The following is a 20,099-nucleotide window of genomic DNA, read 5'->3' on the forward strand; positions in this document are numbered from 1 at the left end:
ATGTAGGTCGCGCGGGATGGTGGCATGGAGAAGCGTGGAGTTGTGCGCGGTATCGCGCGGCGCTCCGGGATTTTGTAGGGAAACAATATCTTCGCGCGCCTCCGGCGTGACGTAGCGCGTACAAGCGCAGGCATATTGCAGTCCCACGATACCCGTGCGCCTCAACACGATGACGAGGTCGCGTAATTAGCGTGCCAAGGACACTTTAAGTGGGACGGGCTTTACACTATTGCAATGAAGCAAAATCTCAAGGAATAGCACCACCTCTTGGCATGTTATATATTTTGGGGCTTAATATTGACTTTGGCAATTTCAGATAATCAGCACTCAACTCTTGGCTGTATTTCAATCATATGGTGTTTATCAACTCCCTCACCACTTGCATCGATTACTTACACCTCTTCCAGTCATTCTGCTGGCATCTCCACCATTTTGTAATTCAGTCTCTCTGTATGTAACAATAGCAAGGTCATGGGTGATGTCTTTAGACGTCTCGGCCCGAAACGTCACCCATTCCTTCTCTCCAGAGATGCTGCCTATCCCACTGAGTTACTCCGACTTTTTGTGTCTTATTTTTGGTTTAAACTAGCATCTGCAGTTCCTTCCTACACAATAACAAGGCCGTTCATAGTTCTGGTCATCAGGCTATGGGAAATAAACCATTGCACGGGAAAAGGTATGGAACATATTTGCAAGTTGTTAGCTAAAATATTAGATAAGATTAATTTGAGTTTTTTTGGAACAGAGAAGGCTGAGAGGAAATTTGTGTACATAAAGTAAGGGGGACCCAGATAACTAAGTAGAAGTTGCATGGTTCCACTTCAAATAGCAAAGGGGTGGAAAAATAGGAGGGTGTAAATTTAACTTAATTGGAAGATAGATTAGAGAGAATCTGAGGGGGGGGGGGTCACCAGGAAAGTGGTAGTGGGACTGGAAGGGCAGAAATCCTTACTAATCCATACTAAAATGGTAATGGAAAAAACATGATCTGCGTAACTGCAGACTTGTGCTGTGAAGTGGGATTATGTTGGCTAGCTTTTATGATTGACACAGCCACAATGAATGAGTACCCTCGCTGTAAATTTTCTACAATTCTCTTGTATTCCGCAGATCTAGCTTTTTGTTCTCTCTACCTCTCCCTGACATTTCTTAGCCTTGAAAATAATTTTACTTCTAAATTTTCCTAATTCTGATGAAATATTAATACTATTTCTCTCTCCTTGGATGCTGCCTGACCTGCAGAGTATTTCCCTCTTTCTATGTTTACTTCCAGTAAATGATTTTGACGGAGATTTCTCTCCCTGCTCTTATACCTCTTGCTGTCTGCTTAGTCACTAATTATAGCCAAGATGCAGAGATATGTGTAGGTTTTTGCATTTTCTTATGCTTTTTGTTTAAATTTTATGTTACCCCTTTCTGCTCTTTAGTTATGCATGAATATTATTTTGGTTGTTAGTGTTTTGTTTTCCTTTGGAAAGTAAAAACTGAGGACATCAATTTCCTTCCATTGATCTTCTGTTGTTTTATGCATTAGCTCCTTTGTTCCATTACATTGAATCCCCCCTAAATCTGTCTTCATATTGGCTGCCTTGATTTCAGACAGCATGTTGAATTTGATCATGTTGTAGTCATTATTAGATAAGCACTAATGTAGTGTTGTTAATTACATATGGAGTCATAACTAAATCCGTTGTGGACTTCCACTCCCCCAGTTTGTTGATAGAATATATTGTTGCAGAAACATTTTTACATATTCAAGAAATTGCCTGCATTTCAGGCATCAATTAGTCTGCTGATTTTAATCTGTGAAAATATAAAACAATTCATTAAAACAATTCTGCCTGTACCATGTCCTTGTCTAATATGTATATTCTGCCACCTCATTGTCATGTTATTTTCTACCCATAAGATTGCATTACATGCTTATCTCCTGTCATTCAAGTTACTTCATTCTCCATTGCTGAGGTTCCTTTGCTTTCTATCACTTTCTCAATCTTCTCTACAGAAGTTATTTATTTAGTTTCCTATGTAGATCAAGTTTCCCTGTTTCAGCAGAAGAATTGAGTCATCACAACCAAGTTAAATTTACACTTGGATATTACAGATGTTTCTCTTACTCCATATATTTACTTTTGCTAATTATGCACATAAAAAGTTTGTGCTGTTGGTTTAAATTGCATATTTAATATCTCAAACCTTATCCGATGAACTGTATATTTTCACCTGCTAAAGAAAAAGTGATTTGAATATTTATAATGGATTCCAGTAAGCCAACATATTTTGTTAAATGTTTTTGTTCAGTGGTACAATCTTGTGAAATGTCATTATTATGCAACAGCAACATATAGTTTTGGTCATAGACCCTGTGAGTCTACTGCAAAACGCTATGCTGCAAATCTTAAATTGCAGGAATCATCAAGGCAAAGATGATGGAAAGAGATTTGGGTTTTTAAGGAGATGGTTGGTGTTTATTGCTGCCAAGGAATTACATCAGCAAAAATAATGCCCTGTGTCTTTGGAATAATCTGTTTTTATCAGTCAAACAAAATAAACTCAAGGCCTAAAAATGTTTTGCTTAAAAAGAACACTCAATCTTGGGTATGTTCTTTTATATGATGCATTTTACACCTAGAAAGTGTGTGGCATTAGAATTACCTACCTCAGCTGTTTTACAAATTAACTACTTTTCTAAGTAGATTATGTTCTTCAAAGGAAGTCTGATGTGATTCAGAAGGTTCATGAGAAATTATTCACAAAGTAGGTTCAGATGCAGTAAATTGCTTCTGGCTTCCAATGTCATGGAAACCTTCAGCTTTATCAACATTCCTTTAACCCAGTATAAGAACGAACGATGTTACAGGGATTGGTCCAAGTCAGCATGGATTTACAATGGGGTAATCATGCTTGACTAATCTTCTGGAATTTTTTGAGGATGTAACTAGGAAAATGGACAAGGGATGTAGTGTACCTGGACTTTCAGAAAGCATTTGATAAGGTCCCACATAGGAGATTAGTGGGCAAAAGTAGGGCACATGGTATTGGGGGTAGAGTGCTGACATGGATAGAAAATTAGTTGGCAGACAGGAAACAAAGAGTAGGGATTAACGTGTCTCTTTCAGAATGGCAGGCAGTGACTAGTGGGGTAGCGCAAGGATCGGTGCAGGGACTGCAGCTATTTACAATATACATCAATGATTTAGATGATGGGATTCAAAGTAACATTAGAAAATTTGCAGATGACACAAAGCTGGGTGGTAGTGTGAACTGTGAGTAGGATGCTATGAGAATGCAGGGTGACTTGGACAGGTTGGGTGAGTGGGCAGATGCATGGCAGATGCAGTTTAATGTGGATAAATGTGAGGTTATCCACTTTGGTAGCAAAAACAGGAAGGCAGATTATTATCTAAACGGTGTCAAGTTGGGGAAAAGGGGAAGTACAACGGGATCTGGGGGTGCTTGTTCATCAGTCAATGAAAGTAAGCAAGCAGGTACAGCAGGCAGTGAAGAAAGCAAATGGCATGTTGGCCTTCATAACAAGAGGAGTTGAGTATAGGAGCAAAGAGGTCCTACTGTCCTTCTAGGGCCCTAGTAAGACCACACCTGGAGTATTGTGTGCAGTTTTGGTCCCCAGGTTTGAGGAAGGACATTCTTGCTGTTGAGGTGCAGCATAGGTTCACAAGGTCAATTCCCGGGATGGCGGGACTATCATAGGCTGAGAGAATGGAGCAGCTGGGCTTGTATACTCTGGAATTTAGAACATATAAGATTATTAAGGGTTTGGACATGCTAGGGGCAGGAAACATGTTCCCGGTGGTGGGGGAGTCCAGAACCAGGGGCCACAGTTTAAGAATAAGGGGCAAGCCATTTAGAACAGAGATGAGGAAACACTTTTTCACACAGAGAGCTGTTAGTGTGTGGTATTCTCTGCCTTGGAGGGCGGTGGAGGCCGGTTCTCTGGATACTTTCAAGAGAGAGCTAGATAGGGCTCTTAAAGATAGCAGAATCGGGATATAGGGAGAAGGCAGGAACAGGGTACTGGTTGTGGATGATCAGCCATGATCACATTGAATGGCGGTGTTGGCTCGAAGGGCTGAATGACCTACTCCTGCACCTATTGTCTATGTTTTTATTGTAGTCAACGGAATAATGATGACTTCTAAAGTAACCAACTGACCAGGTTTGCCAATGTAGGTAATGTCAAAGAAAACGTTACAATGATTCGTCATCTCAAACGGGATGATCAAAGTAAATTTAGAAAATTCTTGTAGTAGTTATAAGATATACTAGACCAAGTGCAGACCCATTGGGTCTGCTCCCCCAACGCAAGATTCCACCACTCACCTGTTCCCCCAACGCAATATTGCACCACTCGCGCATAGCCCCCAACTGCGCAGGTGCGGCTCATTTCCCCTCATCCTCAGCACTCCCTCTTCAATCCCTAGAGAGGGAGGGGGGGTAGAGAGGGAGGGGGGGGTAGAGAGGGAGTGGGAGGGGAGTTGAGAGGGAGGGGGTTGAGAGGGAGGGGGTTGAGAGGGAGGGGGAGGGGGTTGAGAGGGAGGGGGGGGGATAGAGAGGGAGAGGGGCAGAGAGGAAAGGGGTAGAGAGAGAGGGGGGCATCGCCCTCCTCCACCCCCATCTCCCTTCCTCACCCCCTCCCCACCCATCTCCCTCTACCACCCCACCCCCCTCTCCATTTCCCTCATTCTCCCCTCACTCCCATTCCCTGCCCCAGGACCTACCCAGGTCGTAGAGCAGCACCAGGGCCTGGAACTCAGCCTGGTTCTCATACTCGGCCCGGTCCTGGCTGTAGACTCCAGCCGTCAGCTCTGCCGCCGCCTGGGCTCCAGTGCAGTCCCCTACTTCATCTCCAGGCTCGTCCCTGACCTCGCACCCAGGCTCGTCCTTGGTTCCAGTGGCGAATTCTTTCTCGGCCCCGGTCACGGCCCCATCCCAAGCCCCGGACTCGGCCCTCACTCCAGTTCCAACACCAGCACCACCCTCCCCACCAGGTGTCGGGCGCCGGCAGCCACCGCCATGCCTCGTTCACTGCGAGCGCTGGTGTACCCCTCCCTCCTGGAGTGTTCCGTCCTGCCTTGCGAGTGCATTGTGACGTCACTCGGTTTTTTTTTCCCGAAATGGGAGAGTTTTCGGGCTGTTTTTAAAACTTTAAACAATTAATAACTTTGGAAATATAGGTGGGAATGTGACGGGAAAATGTTTATTGCCTCGACGGGGAAAATGTGAGTAGGATGTGTGAAAATGGGAAGGCTGTGGCCTAACGTTTGCAAGAAGATAGGAATTAACACACACACAAGCACACGCACACAGAAGACTTTTAGTTATATAGAGATTATCCTGTTTGCGTATGAATAAAATTTCTACTGGTTCTAAGTACACTTTGGATGCAGTACACTGTTCATTTGATTAGATAATTGCCTTCATAGACTATACAAATTAGAGTCCTCTGAATTTCAAAGTTATTGCTTGTTTTTGTTGATAATGTTGCTCTGGTTCCTTCATTCATTGTTCCTTTGCTAATTCCTGTGAGATTGGTGTGATTCTTTTGCAAGCCTTGGAGTCTTAATATTATTATGGAGTAAAACTGTTAGCTGAGGATTGGTTTATTTTCTTTAATACATTAATGGATTCAGAGGGGCAGTAACCACAGCCACAGAGCAAATTAAATATAGATTTAACAAAATCTTGTAATTTTGCTGCAGCTCAGAATTGTCCCTGGTGCATTAAGTACACTATTTCCCACATGGAATGGGCAATATTGTGCATTGTTTATTTTGTTGGTGATGCCATTGCCTGTATGAAGTCAGTAACTCCCCACTTACTGCACAATAATTGCTGTTCCAACCCTGGTCTCTGGCGCTGTAAGGCAGCAACTCTACTGCTGTGCCACTGTGCTGCCCTAACCATGTAATTTGTTTTTCCCTCCAGCTCTGCCTTCTAGGTCATGGCAAATTGCCCAGTTTTTTTCTAATATTGCCTCTGGTTCTGTTTGTAAACACCTAAATATGTCCTGTGGTCAATACCTCCTAAGGAAACCAAGTGCTTATTTCAAAGGATTATATGGATTACAGGAGGGGAAAGTCTGGTAAACAAAGAACTTGAAAATTGAGACTATGCATTGCATCAGGCATTGCAATTGGTGGATGAGCAGGAGATGCAGAAGATGCAAGTTGGGACATGGGCACCAGAGTTTAAGATAACCTCAAAGTTACTGAGGCAGCTGGCAAAGTGTGTAAGAAATGTCAAACAACAAAGATATGATGAGAGTTTGAGCAAAAACAAGAGATAAGACGGTGGCAGTGTTGGGTGAAGGAGGTAGAAATGCCAGAGAGGCCATCCGTAATGTGATCCGAAACTGGTCTGACAGTAGGACTGGTAACTTTAATGAAGAGACAAGACTGCGCATGTTGGGGGGGGGGGGGGAAACCATACTGGAGTTTCCGGTCAAGACCCTGCATCAACACCCATACAGGGCTCGACCCAAAACATCGACCATGCCTCTGCATCCACGTTTGCTGCCTGACCCACTGAGTTTGTCCGATGGTCTTTTTTTTGCTGCTAATTTTCCATTTTCATATTTGATCAGCTGCCAAGTAAGAGAATAAAGTTTGCGATTAGGGCATGCTTTTGAGGCTGTAAGCAAAGAATGATTTTGGTCTTCCCAAGATTTGATTTCTCAGTCCATCAAAGGGGAGCTTCTGAGTTGGATACCTAATAAAACTGGATGAAATAACTGATTTGCCAAGCTGGAGCATTTTGGTAGACACAAGATGTAATGGTGTGGGAGAGGGGTCATTACAATAATCATCAAATGGACTGAAAGGAAATGGGTGCAGTCTCACTCAGCTGAGCAGTGATGGAAGAGATAATGTGGTCAATCGTGTCAAAGACCACAGATAATTCAGCTCTGACAATGAGGCGAGAGTAACTTTGGATGCCATTAATAACTTTGAGAGTTATTTTCGTAGTGAGTGGAGAGGCTTCTTCAAGTCCCATCAAGGCCTGCCACTTCCATGCCTACCAGTATGGTAAACAACTATTTTGCCGATTCCTTGTCATAAAGCACAAATACACCCAGCTCTTGTCAGCCTTAACAACACATTTTTCTGAATTGTCTTGTAATGCAACGTTAATCTCCCAATACCTTCTCCACTACAAACTATCGCCCTGGACCAATTGTCCCTCTTTTACCAGCGGTTGAAATTGGGAGTAATTACCGTTTGTATGGCTTACTACCACACTAAGTACTTTATATTCGCATTTCAAAATCAACAAAACATTGTTTTTATTCAATATTGAATATTTCTTAACATTTAATATTTTAGGTATTTCAACATTGGAAAATATATAGCTTTGGACAGTTGAGCATCTCAAAAAATTTGGGTTCAAATATTGCATTCCAATAAAATTCAAAAGAATGGAGCAATCCACAATCTTATACAAAATCATCTTAAAATTGACTGGATATAGGGTAGTATTTCACTCACCACAAGAAGAATCCACAGAGTTATGTAGATATCTTTGAACACTGGTTCAGTTAGTCCTTAAAATTCTTTTAAATGTAATTATGTTGTTCCTTAATGTCATAGATATGAGATCTATGACATTACAATCATTGCTAACATTGCTGTCATTGTTCGTTGTTACAGTTTGTAAAACAAATAGAATTTTAAGCCTCGACTTAAATTGCTGAATTAACTTCAAAAAATAGCTGAATTGTGAACAAGGCAGATAAAATTATGGAAGGATTACAATTAAAAGCAAAAATTTACAAAAGCTGTGGGGGCTCTGGTGAGAAGAGTTCAAATTGCAAAAACACTTTCACTAAAGAAACATTTTATACCTACCAATACTGATATTGACTTATGGCTGTTGTTGACAACCGGTTACTGTCAGCCATTATTCTGCATCAAGAATCGGAGAAAAGGCCAGGCAGCACTCAGGACCGATAAACTGAAGGATCACTGCCTATCACATGCATGATGGGGGGGGGTGCAGCCCCAATGTCCAATCCCAAGCCCCTCGGCTCACCAAGTCCACGATGACCATCAATCACCTCTATAGTTCCTTGGTTATAATAGATTAATTATTAATCTCAAAAATATCTTGCCTGCTATACAGTGGTTCTTCATATGGTTTACAATGCAAATGCAATATTATCCTGTGGATCATTTACTTTTCGAAGTTAGTAAACTTGCTTTGTTATTTTTAATGAATTGCTTTATTTCACTCTGGATCACTACTCTACCCCATTTATACAATTATTGTCCAAGAAATAAATGCTGCTCTTTCCCTTACCAAAACACATTATCTTATGTCTGGTCAAATTAATTTAACACTTACAAACTAATTCAGCAAGTTTATTGCGGACATTTAACGTTGTCTATGGAACTGTTCCACTATGATGCTGAGAACTATATTTTGCACTCTGTATCTTTCCCTTGTATTGTACTTATGTATAGTATTATCTGATTGGGTAGCATGCAAAACAAAGCTTTTCACTGTACATCGGTACACTTGACAATAATGAACCTAAACCTAGGAATGAACGGAGTAGGACACGTCTATGATTATGTTGGCTGCTTTTCTGAGGCAGTGTGAACAGTAGATGAAGTCAGTCTGTGTGATGGACTGGGCTAGAGCTGAATTTGGCCGCATAGCCGTGAGTGCATAGTGGGGGACTGAGAACATCAGCAGGGAGACACAAAATGCTAGAGTAGAACAGGCAGCATCTCTGGAGAGAAGGAATAGGTGACGTTTCGGGTCGAGACCCTTCTTCAGGGTCTCTAGGTGAGGACCTCAGAATGGATTAGTGAGAGGTTTAAAATGTCTGCAGCTGGTCTGCACAAGTCATGAATACACGGTCATGTGGACTAGTTTATTTCTGCAGATTCACTTTCACGAAGGCTAATCCTGCATCTGTCACCGTAACCATCGGCACAGATGCACCCTAGACTGATGGAGCATTGAGCTCATCAGGAAAGTACTCGTTGTTGCCATCGATACTACCAGACTAGCTTGTTAATGCATGCAAGCTTTTCCACAATCTAGGAATGTGTGTCATTGCTTTGGGACTCTAATTCGGTTCAGAATTCCTTCTTGGCATCCTTAATGGCTCTGCAATGGTCATAGATAGATTTATTGTAGCATTCGGGATCATTTGAATGGACTGATAAAGCAGGAGCAGGTACAGGAATCTAAATGTACAGGTTTTTTTTATGGGATGGGGAAGTGTCAGGTTAATATTAAGGGTCATATGTTCCACATGCATCATTACCATAAATATTGTGTTTTGGTTCAGGTAATAAGGTTTTGGGGATGCTAGGTAATGTCACTACTGGCCCCAATTTGTGCATGCCCTCCATTGTTACACTATCTATCATATACTTATTTAAAGTCTGATCTTATACGTGTGTATATGTGGCTGTCTTTACATCTTCGCAAAAACACGACGCAGTAATGATTACATTTTTACATATTCCGAAGGACATATTTTCCCTCGAGGCCGGGATCACCTTATCTGAACATTTTATGCTTTATTTCTCGACATTCTTAGCTCAATACTGATTAAAAGTCCAAAAAAGTCAAAAAACTTTGAAATTAAAACGACCAGCTTCAACTGATGACATCACAATGGCTCGACTAGCAGTGATCAGCCTCACTGAAGATTTCATCCTATATTTGACACGTCATTTGCGATTAAAGCTTTAAAATGCCAACTTTCACAAGATGTTTACATATTCTGATTCACATTTTCCCCCCTAGAGGCCGAGCTCACCCTCACTGAACATTTTATGCTTTATTTCTCGACTTATTACTGATTAAAAGTAAGTAAGAAGTTTAAAATCATCAAATGATTTTGAAAACGACCAGCTTTCACTGATTACATCACAATGGCTCAGCTAGCAGTGATCATCTTCACTGAAGATTTCATCCTATATTTGACATGTTATTTGCAATTAAAGCTTTAAAAATATAAGTGTTAAGGGCCTGTCCCACGAGCATGCGACCTGCATGCGGCAAGCGCGACCTAAAGGGCCAGTCCCACCAGCATGCGCCTGCATGCGGCAAGCATGACCTAACGTGGTCGCTTGAGCCGTACGGCCTTGCAGGGCCGGTCCCACTTCGATCGCCGGAGCCGTATGGAGTTGTGCGGAGCTGGTCCCGATCGGGCTCCGAAAAACTGACTGTTTAAAAATTCCGCGTGGCAACGGCCTGCCAGCCCGCAGCCACCTCGACGCCGTGTCACTCACTCGACCTCTGCGCGGCTCCCGCTTCTGGTTAGGTCGCGCTTGCCGCATGCAGGAGCATGCTGGTGGGACTGGCCCTTTAGGTCGCGCTTGCCGCATGCAAGTCGCATGCTCATGGGACAGGCCCTTTAGTCAGGACTTGTGCAGACCAGCTGCAGACATCTTTAACCTCTCACCAATCCATTCTGAGGTCCTCACCTAAATAACACTTATACCAAAAATGGATAAGAACCTTGAGGATCCAGGTTCATATAGAGCAATTGCTCTTTAAACACTGATCAGAAGATATTAACGAAAACTTTAGCCCATAGATTAAGTTTAGTGATTCATAAATTAATACATCCCGATCAAACAGGTTTTATCCCAAAACGTTATTCATTTTATAATCTGAGACCATTTATTATTATTTAATATTATATATTCAAATAGAATAGCTAATGTAGATTTAGCAGTTATTTCGTTAGATGCTGAAAAAGCAATTGATCAGGTGGAATGTCCCATCTATTTTCGGTGATGGAAAAATTTCAATTGGGTGAGAAGTTTTGTACATGGGTTAAACTCCTATATACTAACCCAACAGCTAGAATATTGACAAATCAAATGTTATCACCCAAATTTAATTTATCTAGAGGTTGTAGACAAGGATGCCCATTATCTCCGTTGTTATTCGCCCTGGCTATTGAACCACTTGCAGAAAGTGTTAGAGCCCATCCAGAAATCTATGGGTATAATACTAAAGATACAGTTAATACAATTTATTTATACACAGATGATGTATTATTATACATTACAAACCCAGAAACTAGCATTCCAAACATGCTAAATCTTATAACTTAATTTGGCTCATTTTCGGGATATAGAATTAATTGGAACAAAAGTGAAATTATGCCAATAACGGTACTTAACCTACATACATTGCAACAATCTCCTTTTAAAATAGTCTACGAAAAATTTAAATATCTAGGAATTTATGTGACTAAGAAATATACTTCTTTATTTAAATATATTTCCCCCCTTTAGAATATTCAGTGTTGGAAAACACTTCCCGTCTCAATGCTCAGTAGAATGCCATAAAAATGATTTTCCTACCACAATTACTGTACCTTTTTCAATCAATTCCGATATATCTCCCAGTTTTTTTTTTTTAAGTTGATTCTATTGTTACAAGGTTTATTTGGGATTATAAGAACCATAGAATAAGTAAAAAACATTTATGTAAATCCAAGATGAATGGAGGATTAGTTTTACCAAATTTTTATTTTTTATTTTTGGGCAGTTAATATTAAAAATATAAACTTCTGGTTGGAAGATATGGATCAATAACCAGATTGGTTAAAGATGGAAAAGGAAGATTGGTTACCTTTTGAAATGGCTCGATTTTGTTAGTTCCCACAAAACTGAATTAAAAAAACCTATAGTGAAAATCCGATAATATATAGTGGTTTACGAACTTGGAAACAATTAAAAATGACTTTAAAATTGGATAATTTATCACTCCTTCTCCCCATTGTAAATAATCCTTCATTTAAATCTTCTGTGTTGGATAAAGGTTTTGCACAATGGAAAAATTATGGAATTAAAAAGGTGGGACACCTTTACAGAAAAGGTATTTTTCTTTCATTTCAGGAGTTACAACAGAATTATGGACTACATTCAAATATTTTTTTTAGATATTTACAACTTAGAGGTTATGTTAAATCACATACACAAGATTATAGAACTAGAGAGCCAGAGATCCTTGATGAATGTTTGAATAAACATCCTAACACAGGTAAATTAATATCTCACATTTATAATATTCTTTTAGATAGTGAGGTCCCGTCAACAGAACTATATAGACAAGCATGGGAAAATGAACTAGCTCAACCTATAATGAAAGATATATGGGATGAAAGTTTACAACGTATACATTAATGCTCGTTAAATGCCAGACACTCTTTAATACAATTTAAAGTACTGTAATACAATTTAATAGACTGCACTATTCTAAAACAAAATTAAAAATAATTTTTCCAAATATTTCTCCTATCTGTGACAAATGTCAATATTTAGAAGCTAATTTAACTCATACTTTTGTAAACTGTATAAAAATTAAAAAATTCTGGACGGATATTTTTCAAATTATTTCTGAAGTTGTTAATATCCAATTGGATCCTGATCCAAAACTAATAATATTAGGAATATCAGAATAAAGCCTAAAACTTACAACAAAGTTTCTTTGGTTCTATTTCCTTGATTATAGTATAATAATTGGGGAAAAAATAATATTAAAATTTTGGGAAACCCCAACAACCCCCACAATTAAAATGTGGATTATGGAGATGTCTGAGACCTTACACTTGGAAAAAAATTAGACTTGCCTTAATTGACAAACCAGAATTGTTTGCTAAAATATGGTCTCCATTTATTGGTTTTCTGAAAGGGTAAATTGGTCCAGCATGGAAGCTTGACTGGAAAAAAAAGAAACTTGAATCCAGGATTGGATGAATAATTACACTTTATAATCTACGGACCCATCTCCAAAATTGTGTTATTGGTAATTTCTTTTATTTAATTTTTTTCTCCCTCCTTTCTTTCTATAGCTCTATCTTTCAAAAAATCTATAAAAAAACAAGTAAATAGAAGCTGTGTTAATATGTAATTGATAAACAAATTGTGTTTTGGTTATGATATGTATATGCTTCTAATAAAAAAAATATGTTTTTTAAAAATGCCAACTTTCACAAGGTTTTTGCATATTCTGATTCACATTTCCCCCCTCTAGGCAGAGATCACTTTCATTGAACATTTTATGCTTTATTTCTCGACTTATTACTGATTAAAGTTTTTTAAAATTCAAAATACATTGAATTTCAAAATCACCAGCTTCAAGTGATGACATCACAATGGCTCAGCTAGCAGGGGAAGGGCGGATTGCTATTGCAACACGTAGGGCAAATGAAACTGGAATTACCGTACAGTAAAGGTCCAAATGAAACTGGAATCTTCATCGTTTTACCACCAATCTTAACACCAAAATGTGATATTAAAAATGCTGCACATTTAGTCATGAATATTTAATCCATAAATAAACTTCATATGGACCCTCATACATATACGTTTTGATAATGATCTAGGGAAATATCTTCATAAATACCAGAAGAAAAATGCAGTAACATAAAGATAATACCGTACAGTAAAGATTCCGTAACGGTCGTTGTGCTTGGTGTCCAATGTCACAACGACCGTTATCGGGGTAAGTTAAATCACGGAGGCTCCAAACCTCTAATGCTTTTCAAAAACCCAACGAGGTATCCTATGGTTGTAGCAATTTTTGGGCGGGTTAATTCTTTTTTCTTATTTTCCAATTTAATATATCAAAAACATCATGGTGTCAAAAACGCAACGACCGTTTACGATATTTTCCGACTTTTTAAAAGCAATTTAAAAAAAATTTGGACATAAATTGGTCATCAAAGTTTTCCTTTCGTACGGGCCAAGTTGCTAACTTCATTCCTTCGTGTCAACTTCGCGAAGCTCCACAACAACCGTTATGGAGACATTTTACTTAGTAAAAAAATCTGCCCAAATCAAACGTTCTTTACGAATCATCGGCCATCGATATAGCTCAAATCCATAAGGTAATGTACCGTTTAGATCATATTGGTGAAAATGTTTGGTTTTCACTAATAATGTAATGTTCGTTTTCTGGGACACCAAACCTTTTGTCCACTGCAATGTACGTTTGTGTGTATGATGTGTAACGCGCGTTGCGGTGTCCACTCAGATGGATGCAGTATTCTACTACATGATCAGGTGATTGAAGTGGAAATGGTGTTTGCAATTTTATTGTTCCATGTGGTATAAACATAGAAAGGAATATGAAATACGTGTAGATGTGGAAGTTCAACCATGTTCACATTGAGTAGCAGAGTAGATTTACTATGCCTCCTGCAGTAATTTTTTTTCAAGTTATACCTCATAAGCAATGGTTACCAAAATTGAAAATTAGTGAAATTGGATAGTTTTATGATTTGGGTAAGAAAGTAAGGGAAAGATTATCGATAAACAACATATTTTCTTCCAGGGAGTTACAAATCGCTTCTCCAAGAATTCGTGCTTTTGCTAAGAATAAATATCATGGTATCTGGGGTTGATTATGTTACGGTTTAACTACTTTCTTGAACTCTGGAACAGGCTCAAGTGATTGAATGTCCTCAGTTTTTCTGCTTCATAGGACTTAAAAGATTATATTGCACATGTAAGAGTCATGTCCAGCATATTTGTTTTCAGTGAAATACTAAAGCTTTATCTTTTAAAATCTACCTTGCATCTTGCATAATATTGTAAATGGTTTGGTATTTAGGGCACAAACAATTATGGAAATGGAAGCCAATGTTGTGTCATACCATTACAATACTTTACGTCTTTAGATTAAAAACAGAATAACATTGTGATTTTCTCATAGAATGCACGCATGGACCCAGAGGAGCTCTTTACAAAGCAGGAACGGATTGGGAAAGGCTCTTTTGGTGAAGTATACAAAGGAATAGAGAACCACAGTAAAGAAGTTGTGGCAATCAAAATCATTGATCTGGAGGAGGCAGAGGACGAGATAGAAGACATCCAACAGGAGATTACAGTGCTCAGCCAATGTGATAGTCCATATGTCACCAAGTACTATGGCTCTTACCTAAAGGCAAGTAAAGGAATTGTTAAATCAGACATCGGCACCATGCCATTTAAACCAGCATATCTGTATTCATAGTTTTCAAAGTAGAGTTTGCTTGTTAATTTCCATTATTTAATATATTAAAAAGTAAATTTCAAATTCTCCACTCTTCTTCTTGACAAATATAGCGATGGGGTTCATTAACATTGAGAATCGTCTGGTGAGAAGGCTTGAACTTGCTGAGCTCTGGACATGTAGTTGAGGGTTAGTTGCTTAGTAAAGAGTAGTGGAAGAATTATCTTCAAAGCATAGTAGACTATTACTTCCGCCCTTGGAAGGGGCCCTGTTTTGACTTCCCCCAGAAAATGGCACCTCTGACAGTGCAGTCCTCCGCCAGTACTGAAACATCACCCTGCACTTCCTACTCCAATTTTTGATGCAGATTTCTAACATTTATCTGTGAATGTTCTAAATATTCATAGATATCCAATTTGTATGATTAACAACATGAAACTTTTCTCCTCAATTTATTTTATTGTGTGGAATATCCAGCCAAATAAAAAAATTAAATGCCTTGGATGGACTGAAAATTCAAGGCAAAATCCAGGCACAAGAGAAGGGGTATCAGTTACGATGCAAAAACACAAGTTTAGTTGATATTAATTCTTTACCCTCTTCATTATATCTGATGTCTTGCCATTAACCCATACTTATCAGACTGACGCACAAAAATACAGATGCACGGTGTTTCAGTTACATCTTTGGAAACATTTATTTCCTCAAAAATTGTGTGTATGACTGAATTGAATAATAATAACTTAACCACACAAGTTAATCAAGTGAAGGAAATCTTTCTCTAATTTCTTCTCTAATTTCAGGTAGTCCTTACTATCTCCTCCCCTTCTCAGCTCTCCCTCAGCCCACTGGCTCCACCTCTTCCTCTCTTCCTTACCCCCTATTCTTAAACTGTGGCCCCTGGTTCTGGACTCCCCCAACATCGGGAACATGTTTCCTACCTCTAGTGTGTCCGAACCCTTAATAATCTTATATGTTTCAATAAGATCCCCTATCATCCTTATAAATTCCAGAGTATACAAGCCCAGCCGCTCCATTCTCTCAGCATATGACAGTCCCGCCATCCCAGGAATTAACCTTGTGAACCTACACTGCACTCCTTCAATAGCAAGGATGTCCTTCCTCAAATTTGGAGACCAAAACTGCACGCACTACTCCAGGTGTGGTCTCACTATGCCCTGTACAATTGCAGAAGGACCTCTTAGCTCCTATACTCAACTCCTCTTATTAAGAAGGCCAACATGCCATTCTTCACTGCCTGCTGTACCTACATGCTTACTTTCATTGACGGATGAACAAGGACCCCCAGTACCAACCTGATTTACCCAGTCTACCTGCAGGTTGAAATCCCCCATAACAACTGTAATATTACCTTTGGAAAGGTACTGGTGAAATACTACTGCTTATAAAAGGGTACAAGAGGATAGACCACATAAATGAAGATACAACAGTAGCATCAGTGGTGGGAAAGTCATCAGGGAAAAAAAGATAAAAGCTGTACAGATTAATCAAGGGTTGTTGGCATGAATGGTATATACAGTGGTTCTGCCAGATTTAGCGTAGCCAGCTCTTTGGATATATCATAGATTTAGACAACTGTATGGGGTCTAATTTAATTCCTTTGGAGATAATACATTTATGCAATTTGTGTAGAGGGTCGAAATCAATTAACTCATCAGATTAGCATAAAAGTAACAAATGGAATTCAGTCCCGAGAGATGTAAGCATTTAACATGTCCAACATTAGAAGAAATTATAAAATAAACAGTAGAATATTGAATAACACAAGTTTTGGAAGGAGTGTATGCATTGCATACGAAAGTGGTGTCGGAAAGAAATGGGATGAAAAAGAACAAGAGGTGACAAAATGAGTGAGATGGAGTAATGTGAAAAAATATTCATAAATCATCCAGAGAAGGATGGGGATGATATATTTTTTAAAAGGCATGAAGAAATTGAAAGGAAAAGTGGTATTGGTCTGTTCAGTAGAAAATAGTAAGGCAGAAAACAAATAATGACAAGGTTCATAAGTGAGATTCTGCATAGAAACATGATTTTTGCTGCGATTTCAAAGGACAACGTTGCTGAATATTTTGTTGCTAGTGTAAGAGAATCTTTCCTGGAGAAACTGGCTGCTTTATTTATAAAACCTTCATAATTTTACTGTTCTTTGCTGAATTTGCTATTTGCTGTTTGAACAGGAATGGGTTAAGAGTTAAAGTTAGGCAATTGATTATTAAAACAGTTGTTAATGTTAGATGTTTTTCGTTTGATCTCCAGGGCACAAAATTATGGATAATCATGGAATATCTTGGTGGAGGCTCTGCATTAGACTTGGTAAGTACATCTTTTAAATATGTTTCCATTGTACTTTGTCTTAGTATGTCTTAACTTGGTAGCTATTTTGAAATTATGCTACAGGACTACTAAAGCTTCACTGTAGACATGCGTTTGTTCAAAGACGGCTTGTTAACCACTTTAATAAGTTACCTTCTCTACCTGAATGATGTATATTTTAATATTTTCTGTTTTTGTTGCAATATTATATACACTATCCAGGCTCAGTGTTCCCAATGATGCTAAATATTAATTTCACATTTTGCTCGGGCCTGGTTAGATAAATAGTGTGCTCTGTTGCTATGGATTTGAACTTTTGGATGGAATTTGCTGGACGGATTAAAACAGATTTAAGGAAGAAAATAAGACTGCAGATGCTGGAACCAGAAGCAAAATACAAATAGCTAGATGAACTCAGTAACTTGAGCAGCATTGGAGAAGGTGACGGGATGATCAATGCTTCGTGTCTTGCATCAGGACGAAGAGTATAGAAGGAAGGTTGCCAGTATATGGAAGTATGAGGGAGGGGTGAGACCGAAGCTGGTAGGTGATGGGTGGAATTAGATAAGGGAGGGATGAAGGGCAGATGGAGCTTGGTGGTGGAGGGGATAGGTACATTGCAGTAATGTAGAATAAATCCAGTAAATAAGTATGAGGGTGATGAGGGAAACATGTGGGGAGAGTAATGGATCTTGGTAATGACGAAGAGACAGAAGGGAAAAAGGTGTGAATGAACATGGGCAGTGAGTTACCTGAAATTGTAAAATTAATTGTTCATACCCTTTGGGATATAAGCTACCCACGCAGAATTTGAAATGGTTGTTCCAGTTTGCATCTGGCTTCACTATGACAGTGGAGAATGCTGAGTATATCACACTGTTGTTGGAATGGAAAAGGGAATTGAAGTAACGAGCAGGTTGGAGATTAAGGTTGTGATTGCACAAAGGTGTTCTGTGAAATGGACACCTAGTCAACGCTTGGTGTCTCCATTTGTAGCGGAGCTCACTACCATAGCCATTGACATACAGCACAGAAACGGGCCCTTTGGTCCAACCCATCTATGCCAAACAAGATGTCCCATTGGCGCTAATCCCTTTTGCCTGCATTGGGTATGTAGACTTCTATACCTTTCCTATCCATATACATGTCCGTGCCTTTTAAATGTTGTTATTGTACCTCCCTCAGCTACCTCCTCTGGCAGTCCATTCCATATACCCATCACCCTCTAAGTGGAAAAAAGTTACCTCTCTGGTTCCTATTAAAAGCATTCCTCACTCACCTTAAACTTATAGAAACATAGAAATTAGGTGCAGGAGTAGGCCATTCGGCCCTTCGAGCCTGCACCGCCATTCAATATGATCATGCTGATCATCCAACTCAGTATCCCGTACCTGCCTTCTCTCCATACCCTCTGATCCCCTTAGCCACAAGGGCCACATCTAACTCCCTCTTAAATATAGCCAATGGACTGGCCTCGACTACCCTCTGTGGCAGAGAGTTCCAGAGATTCACCACTCTCTGTGTGAAAAAAGTTCTTCTCATCTCGGTTTTAAAGGATTTCCCCCTTATCCTTAAGCTGTGACCCCTTGTCCTGGACTTCCCCAACATCGGGAGCAATCTTCCTGCATCTAGCCTGTCCAACCCCTTAAGAATTTTGTAAGTTTCTATAAGATCCCCTCTCAATCTCCTAAATTCTAGAGAGTATAAACCAAGTCTATCCAGTCTTTCTTCATAAGACAGTCCTGACATCCCAGGAATCAGTCTGGTGAACCTTCTCTGCACTCCCTCTATGGCAATAATGTCCTTCCTCAGATTTGGAGACCAAAACTGTACGCAATACTCCAGGTGTGGTCTCACCAAGACCCTGTACAACTGCAGTAGAACCTCCCTGCTCCTATACTCAAATCCTTTTGCTATGAAAGCTAACATACCATTCGCTTTCTTCACTGCCTGCTGCACCTGCATGCCTACTTTCAATGACTGGTGTACCATGACACCCAGGTCTCGCTGCATCTCCCCTTTTCCTAGTCGGCCACTATTTAGATAATAGTCTGCTTTCCTGTTTTTGCCACCAAAATGGATAACCTCACATTTATATGTCTGGTTCTTGATTCCCTGGCCCTGGGTAAAAAAAATGTGCATTCACCCAATCAATTCCCCTCATGATTTTATACACCTCTATTAGATCACCCTTCAGCCTCCTGTGTTCCAAGGAATATAGCCCTTGCTTACCCAATCTCCCCCTACAGCTCAGGCCCTCAGGCACTGTCAACATCCTTGTAAATCTTCTCTGCACCTCTTCCAGCTTAATGCCATCCTTCCTATAGCAGGGTGAGCAAAACTGACCATACTACTCCAAATACGGCCTAACCACCATCTTGTACAACTATAACATAACATCCCACCTTGTACCCTGACTGTTGAAGACTAATGTACCAAAGGCTATACCACTATCTGCATGTGATGCCATTTTCAGCCTTCCACTACCATCCTCTGTTTCCTTCCATGAAATCAATTCTGTATCCAATCACCTAGCTCTCCCTGGATGCCATACGATCTATCCTTTCGGATCAACCTACCTTGTGGGTCATTATCAAATGCCTTACTGAACTCCATATAGACAACGTCTACGACATTGCCCTTGTCAAACTTCTTGATTATATCTTTTTTTTTAAACTCATCAAATTCGCGAGACACAATCTCCCACGTACAAAACTATGTTGACTATCTCTAATCAGCCTGTTTATCCAAATACATATATATCTTAT

At 39.6% G+C, this 20,099-nt stretch overlaps 1 protein-coding gene across 4 annotated transcripts in view; it reads left to right on the forward strand.

Annotated features, from left to right (window-relative positions):
* The window catches only part of LOC116979769 (serine/threonine-protein kinase 25-like), a 68,633-nt gene that overhangs the window by 21,679 nt on the left and 26,855 nt on the right, over nt 1-20,099 (forward strand). For all 4 annotated transcript variants that reach the window (XM_033031540.1, XM_033031537.1, XM_033031538.1 and 1 more), the window contains exons 2-3: nt 14,716-14,946; nt 17,275-17,331. In XM_033031540.1, the coding sequence (XP_032887431.1) occupies nt 14,716-14,946; nt 17,275-17,331 (288 nt within the window). The remainder of the gene's footprint in view (nt 1-14,715; nt 14,947-17,274; nt 17,332-20,099) is intronic.

Source organism: Amblyraja radiata, chromosome 13 (genome assembly GCF_010909765.2).
Source record: "Amblyraja radiata isolate CabotCenter1 chromosome 13, sAmbRad1.1.pri, whole genome shotgun sequence".
In the NCBI taxonomy this organism is placed as follows: Eukaryota; Metazoa; Chordata; class Chondrichthyes; order Rajiformes; family Rajidae; genus Amblyraja; species Amblyraja radiata.